This window comes from Nicotiana tomentosiformis, chromosome 7 (assembly GCF_000390325.3).
Source record: "Nicotiana tomentosiformis chromosome 7, ASM39032v3, whole genome shotgun sequence".
Classification (NCBI taxonomy): Eukaryota; Viridiplantae; Streptophyta; class Magnoliopsida; order Solanales; family Solanaceae; genus Nicotiana; species Nicotiana tomentosiformis.
In genome coordinates this window covers 7,385,116-7,393,142 of record NC_090818.1, presented here as the reverse complement: position 1 = coordinate 7,393,142, position 8,027 = coordinate 7,385,116, and the positions used below count along the sequence as shown (strand labels likewise).

At 34.6% G+C, this 8,027-nt stretch overlaps 1 protein-coding gene across 1 annotated transcript; it reads left to right on the top strand.

The window, feature by feature from the left end:
• The first annotated feature begins 1,039 nt into the window (after window positions 1-1,039).
• Window positions 1,040-7,526, top strand: LOC104088231 (uncharacterized). Its single transcript, XM_009592874.4, has 12 exons — window positions 1,040-1,192; window positions 1,378-1,499; window positions 2,206-2,288; window positions 2,370-2,445; window positions 2,571-2,638; window positions 3,841-3,916; window positions 4,055-4,176; window positions 4,352-4,435; window positions 4,713-4,859; window positions 5,988-6,096; window positions 6,209-6,328; window positions 7,086-7,526. The coding sequence occupies exons 2-12, from the start codon at window positions 1,412-1,414 to the stop codon at window positions 7,157-7,159; spliced, it is 1,047 nt and encodes a 348-aa protein (XP_009591169.1). The 5' UTR covers window positions 1,040-1,192; window positions 1,378-1,411; the 3' UTR covers window positions 7,160-7,526.
• The last annotated feature ends 501 nt before the right edge of the window (window positions 7,527-8,027 follow it).

Sequence of the window (8,027 nt, the reverse complement as noted above, 5' to 3'; positions counted from 1 at the left end):
ATAGCATCATGTAACAACTTTTAGATATAATTAGTTTTAAAATTGGCAAACTTCAGACCCGTGGTTGCTTCTTTTTCTTCTTTTCCCGACCCTCGACCTCGAGTATGAAATTATATGCAATGCGAAAGCTAACTTCCAGCCGAAGGTATGAAAATATGAATTTTCTGGACGCAATTGAAACTTTCATATCCAAGGTTTGAAGTTTGATTCGGGATAAAAAAAATTACAAAAATATGACACTTTTTGGGGGTGATCTTTAACTCTCACTTGCCTTATCGGCAGAATTTTAAAGTCAAAAGTTAAAAGTATTGCACATAGGGCAAGTGAGAGGCCAACACTTATTAAACTTGAAGTGCCTCCCATGGGCAAGCAAAGGATAAAAATCCAAGATTCACTTTGAGGGCTATTTGTGTACTTCACCCATTCTGGATGGCTAAATACTAAATACTTTGTAAATTTTATCTATTCTTTAAATAACTAACTGTCCTAAAAACAAGTAAAAATAGCACGGGTTAACCAGTTTTCGGATTGGTAATTAAAAAATAGCCAGCGTTTGCAAAGTCATTGAAAAATAACAACTATTTTGCTGTAACACGGAAAGTTCCAGTATAATATACCGGAGATTGATGCACATATGTATAAATTTCCAGCATATTATACTGGAACTCCAGCGCACGAAAAGTTCCAGTATAATATACTGGAGATTGGAGCTTCCAGCATATTATGCTGGACCAGTATATTATGCTGGAATTTCGGTATATTATGATGGAGTTATATTGGAACTCCATCATAATATACTGGAGTTTCAGCATAATATACTGGAATTGCAGTATATTATGCTGAAAGGTCACATGTAAAAAATTTGAAGAGTATATTCTGCTGGAATATTTTCCAGATCTTGAATAGTATTTTCGTTCAGATTTATCTTTACATGAAAAGTGGCTAAATTTCGATTACTTTTAAAACTATGGCTATTTTTTAATTTTATAAATCTGGCTATTTTTGAATTTCACCCAAAAAACGGCTTTACATGCATTTCACCCGGTTCAAACCCAAAAGGCCCAAACCCAATAGGAAAACAGTCTTGCTTGGTCTCTCGAAGGATCTTTGTCGTCGTCGTTTTCCCTCCGAGAAGTATCAGAGATCGGATTCTCCTCCCGCGGCCTGCTCTCTCCTCCTCTCTCCTATCAAGGTACTTTCTCTCTCTACAATTTACAACTCCTCACATCACTGAATTTTCTTAAATTTTATGATTTTTTCTTCCCCAGGGATGTCTGATTTTTAGCTTTGATCTAATCTCGAACGTTATTTCATTTTTGTATGGCAGTCTTCTAAAATCCCTTTTGAATTGAGACATAGTTGATTGATTGGTTGCAGTATTATAAAATTGAGAAGAAAATATAGAGAAGAAATGGGGGTGAAGCAAGTTCTAAAAGCCCTGGATGCTTTTCCACGTGCGGAAGATCATTTGTTACAGAAGACTAAATCTGGCGCCTTTGGTATTGTTATAATTATTATTATCTCCATACTCCCTGTATTATTTTTGAATAAGGACTAAAGCTAACTGATCAATGTACATGCATCATATGTTTAACATATAGAGCAGCTTTACCACGGGATACCATGTTAATTGTTAAATGTAAAAGGATTAAATGATAATTACCCCGTAGATATATGGAAAATGTAGGTACCAGGGCCAGTTACGTAACTGAACTTCAGATGCCCGGTATTTCCTTTAGAGTGACTGTCAAGCTATATGCTACAAAATGCTAGGTTGTGTATTCTGAATCGTTTCTGTATTTCTTTAAATGTGTTGTGTCTTTATATCTAAGCTGTGCTAGTTCATGTTTGTGCCGCATATGTTTTCAACTAAACTCCTCATAGTTAGTTGATCATAAACTATATTTAGACCTGCCATGACTTTTGGAGATGTTTTTTTTCTTCATTAAAGTTATTGATGCTACGTCTGGTCATTCCTTGGTTGCTGATTCTATAAACGTTTTCCTGCACTTTTGTCAAAAGTTGCTCCTTGCGCCTAGTCAAGTGCATAGGGAATGTTACTGAATTGCGATGGTTGTTGGTTACTTCAGTTGGCGCTAATTTTGAATTGACATTTAGAAGATATCATGCTTACTCTATTCTGCAATTTTTTCTTTTAGTTTGATTCTTTACTAACTTTACTCCTTTGTTTTCTTCTCTCACAAGTTTCCATTGTGGGGCTGGTTATCATGGCAACACTATTTTTGCATGAACTGAGTTACTATCTTAGCACAAATACAGTTCATCAGGTTTTCCTCCTCTTCAATACTGCTTTTCTATCCCACTTAAGAGTTGTTTAAAGGTTTCTGCTCTGACTTATGCTTTTGCAGATGGCTGTTGACTTGAGACGTGGAGAGACTCTACCCATACACATCAATATGACATTCCCCTCTTTACCTTGTGATGGTAAGGAAAATGATCCCCCTTCTGGTCTTATGTTTGCTTACACTCTTTAAGGTTTCATTTTTTTTGTTGTAAATATCTAGTATCTAAATGCTTCAGACATTGACTAATTTCTTCAACCGTGGTAGTTCTAAGTGTGGATGCAATTGATATGTCGGGGAAGCATGAAGTAGACCTTGATACAAACATATGGAAGGTAACTGGTCTTTTTGAATTGAGAAAGTTTGTGCTCTGCCTTACCTTTAACAAAAAAAAAAGGTGCTTTGCCCATTAAATTGAAAAGAAAGTGACCGTGTTTCGCATGACAAGATGAAGCATAACACCTTAGCTTGTAGTATGTTAACCGTACTTTCACTAGCAACTACTATTAGACTTAATCTGGTAATAATATCTTTCTTAGATTTTTTTCCTTTCCGTGTTTGTTTTAGGGTGGGAGGGATAAGATGCAGCAGTGGTGGGGTATGACAATGAAATCAGTGATTCTGTTTTCACTTAGTAATTCACCCTTGTATCTTCTGCCAGACATGTTTGGCATATTTAAGTTGGCTAGTTGCTTTAGTCACATATTAGCATCTGAAGAGAACTGAACTATTAAAAATATTTTGAGTGTTTATGGTTACAAGTTACACTGAAAACAGTTGGCAATAACAATGGTTTGGATTAAGGCTAGTTGTTTTTGTTTATGACAATCCGATGTTTGTGAGAAATCTTTTTTTCTGGTTAGAGACTTGTATGTCTGTTTAGGATTAGCTGTGAGATTTAGAAAACCTCTAGCTTTTGTGAACCCCTAATTTGCATTAAAAGACAAATACCTAGTATTGGAATGGACCTAATTCTGAATAGGTGCAGAGGATTCATGTAGCCAATCCTACTAACCTGTCATTGATGTGTATTTGTTTCGATTTTATAGTTATAAGTTGCAAATTGCAGTACTATAGGTACCATGCTTTTATGCGAGGCTGAAGATACATTGATCCTATAGTAGTTAGAGCATGATTGGCCAAGCTTCTAAAAACTGCTTATTTTGAGAAGTACTTTTGTCAAAATTGCTTTTCTGAATAGTACTTTTGGGGAGTAGTTTGTGTTTGACCAATTCATTTGAGAAGTGTTTTTTTAGTTTTTGATAAATAGATTTTGTTTGGCCAATCTTTCCAAAAAGTATTTTTGGATGTCAAATTACGAGAAAAGACAATATTAAGCTTCATTTTACAATAAGTATATTTAAATAGAGAAATGATTTAAATATTTTTCATGAAGGACTTTAATTAAGTTTTTATTTTTATTTAGTAAAATTTTAAAATAAAATAAAAAATATATTATTTAATTTTATTTAGTTAAAATCTTAAAAATAAAATAAAAGGCGCATAGCCTTTGCTTAATGGTTGAGAGTTTTTGCAGCTTCGCTTGAATAGTGATGGCCATATTACTGGAACTGAGTATTTGTCAGACCTTGTGGAAAAGGAACATAAACATGGTAATGTCTTCCTGTTCTGCTCTGACTCTCGTATAAACTTTTTGTGACTTCACATTAGTGAAATTTCATTATGCTTTTTGTTGGATAAAAATATACCATATGTTTAATAACATGGTTCTAAGTGACAACTTTAACCAGATGACCACAAAGACCATCATGAAGATTCGGAAAACAAAACCCATCTGCAAGGGTTCGATCAAGATGCTGAAAATATGATTAAGAAGGTTAAGCAAGCATTGGCTAATGGGGAGGGATGCAGAGTATGTGCCTCTTTCATTTTTGGTTTATTATTATATTTGTTATCCTTCTCTCTTCTCCTTTATGCCTCAGAATAAGATTAGGAAAAAGGTTTGGAGATTCATACCTTATCCTTGGAAGTATCAAGCTATACCACTTGGACTAAATAAGCAATTATAATTGTATTGTTTATTGCAGGTCTATGGTGTTTTGGATGTCCAACGCGTTGCTGGGAATTTCCATATATCTGTTCATGGGCTGAATATTTTTGTTGCTCAAATGGTTAGCTCTCGTGGATTCTATGTTCTTTTATGGTGTGATTTTTGCAATGATACTCAACCTGTTAAAAGATATTGACTACTCCATTTAACTTTCTTTTCTATTTATGTATGAAACAGCTATCTTTGGAGGTTTCTAGTTGGAAGATGCTAAAATTATAATAGACTTGAAAATAATGACCTTTAGGAATTAGTTTATTGGAAGTTCTTATATAAATCAGATTTGAAATGTTTCTTGTTTTTTGCTTACTCCTGTTTGTATCTGTTTTTAACTACTGCAGATTTTTGGAGGTTCTACTCATGTCAATGTGAGCCATATCATCCATGACTTATCATTTGGGCCCAAATATCCAGGTATTCACAACCCGCTTGATGGAACAGAACGAATTCTGCGCGGGGCAAGTGGAACATTCAAATATTACATTAAGGTTTGAGTAGTAGCCCTCGTTTGAGATTATAGACATTTATTTGATGTTTAGTTTGAATATGTTGCTACAGTATTTGGACATAGCCATACATCTTTCTCGAACTGATGAAACAAATTGTATAACTGCTCGCTTCAGTTATTTTCTGTACTTGTTTTTTAATATTTTTTTTTAACTTTTTATCACTCGTCTTTCTGGAGTCGTTGTGAAAAGGAGATATGCACACTGAATTTAGGTACCTTTTCCATTGTAATGGGGAGCTCCACTTTTGTGCAATTGATTGTTTATACAGATCATAAATCATACTTTCTCCACATAAGAACGACATTAAATAGAATGACTTGGTAATCGGACCTTAAGTGACTTTTTTTTTGGAAATTATAGTCCCAGAATAACTTAATTAGCTTTTGGGCTGCCTACACAGCTGCACTAAATGGGTGAATGCGGTTCGTGGAGACATGCACTGCGGTGCATGATCTTCATATCCACTTTGAACTGAAAATGAGGAGACTATTTTTTCTGCATCAGGCCATGATTGTCAACAGCGTATATATTTAGCTAAAAAATGATCGTTAACAACATATATTTTCATCTGTGTCGTCTGTCCTGTCCTACTTCCATTTTTAGGCTGTCTCAAGATCATATCCACTTGAAATGAGAACTTTTGTTTATCATTATTAATACTCTTTAATTACTTTAGTATTAAAAAAGGTTAATGTGAGACCTATTTTCACTCTTAACAATATTCAATTTTTTTGAAAGTCAACTTTATCTTCACTTTTGGACCCACTTTAATTTAAATATGATAAATTTCCAACTGTAACCTTAGTAGTCGAGTCGAAACTAAATTTGACACCTGCATTTGGACCGAAGGAGCAGTTTTATAAATACACAGTTCTATAACTGGAGTAGTTTCTGTTTCTGGTACCTGCCACTATCCGCAACCAAATTATCTTTTAAGTATACCATAAAGTGTGAGAAATTTCCATGGATTTATGGTGAGTAATTAACATTTAGCTGAAATGTATGGTCTAGTTAAGTTGTGCGGATCTCATACCAAGTTTTTCTTTGAAGCTAATGTTCTGTTGTTTGGCTATTCTGCATTTTGAAGTTCTGGTTTTTGTCTTGTAGATTGTTCCCACTGAATACAGGTATTTATCAAAAGAAGTTTTGCCAACTAATCAGTTCTCTGTAACAGAATACTTTTCTCCCATCAATGAGTTTGATCGGACATGGCCAGGTGCGTCTCTTAACTCTTAAATACTCAACAGACATTCCTTCTATCAATTGTTGCCTTTTCCCTTTATCTTTTGTTGTACTTTTTTGTTTATTGTCTTTCTCACTTAATGCAGCTGTATATTTCTTATATGATTTGTCACCAATCACTGTGACCATCAGAGAAGAACGTCGCAGTTTTCTACACTTTATTACTCGGCTCTGTGCAGTTCTGGGTGGTACATTTGCCTTGACAGGTTTGTCTCCAACACTTAGCTGTAGCCTGTAGGATTTTTTAAAGTTAAATATTCTCTTATAAGCCAGAAGTCCCTGCTATTATTCTACTCTTCTTTTTGCACATACATTCTTGTCATTTGAAGGTTGAACTTAATGCTCTGCATTTTGTTGTGTGGGAAGAAATTGTAAATCATTTGCTCTGGTGTGTGGAAAATGCTTACAAGTATTTTGGTGCCAGGAAATGTGATACTTAGACTTCTTTATTCTTATTTCTTTCTTGCATATTCAGAATGGAGTGTTAATTGCTGGGGAGATCATCTTCTAAGAGTCTCAACCAATTCTTGGGACATTTTCTCCCGTGTTCTATAATCTTTTTTTCCATGTTTGCAGTTGAGGGATCTCCATTCAATTCGCTGAAATAGCATAGACCTGGCATCTGCCAATGATTTGGAGTTTATATTGTGTCTGTCTAGTTAGATACCGATTTTTTTTATGTGGGGGTTATATTGCAGTCATAGGTTTGGGGAGCGGCCTAATATTGGGAAATTTTTAAACTTTCCCTGGGTAGTCTGTCATAGATTTACCTATGGACGACGTGTTTTCCCCTGATTCGTTTGGCTTCCTCTTAGAATCTTTTTTTCTTTGGAATTTCAGGGATATTCCCCTAAAGCTGTTTCTTGCAGTTAAGAAACTGGACTGTGAAATTAGTAGGAAATCTTTAATCTAATCAGTGATCACACATTCTCACATATTTGCCTAATGTTTTGTGTATAATAGGCATGCTAGATAAATGGATGTACAGGTTCCTTGAAGCAGTTATGAAGAAAAACAGCAGAAGTCTTGTGCGATAATTGAATGTTACCTGGTGACATGTTGCACCTACAAAGTAATATTCAGCTGAGGAAATCCCAAATTCCCAGAGCACTATACGTGGAAGCTTTTAGCGAACAAGGGAGATCGATAAATGAGGCTTGTGTATAATTTATTCCCCGTGTATTTTGTTTTTCTAACTTTCTTTTTATCCTTTAATTTTGATAGCACTTTACACAAATATACCATGGTGTATCCAAGCCATTCTAGCTGTCTGAGAAAAGATTTACTTACTGGTCATTTTAACATAATGTAGTCTTGCTCAATTTTAGTTGAAAAACTTGCTGTAACTGAGAGAGATGGACTTCTATGTGATGCTTCTTTATTATGTAACTCTTGTTTAATGCAGTACCTGGAAAGTAGATCGTCTGGTAGATCTTGTAAATCGGAGTCAACCCTATTTCTTCCTTTTATCGGTTTTGGAAAGATATTAGCTGACCAAATACTTGATGCCTAGAGTGGGCAAGCATGCGTCAATACAAGATTGTTACACAAATAGCAGGCCACACAGTTATACACATACTAATTTCTAGACGCGTGCGATGCACGTGTATCTTATGTAAGAGTGTTTGAATTATTTGGATCGAAATGCAGAAATTGTCATGCCATTTTTTTTTTAATATCTACTTCAATTTATTGGAATTCCATTTAAAAGTTCTCATAAATCATGATCTACATGGCTGTCAGATGCGGATCCGGAATTTAAATTCTATGGGTTCAATCTTTAAGATTCTTGACATAAAATCAATTATATATTTAAAGTTAAGTTCACATCTACTATTTTTATAAATTTAGTAGAATTTTACACATAAATTTATACTCTACCATAAAATTACTGGGTTCAGTTGA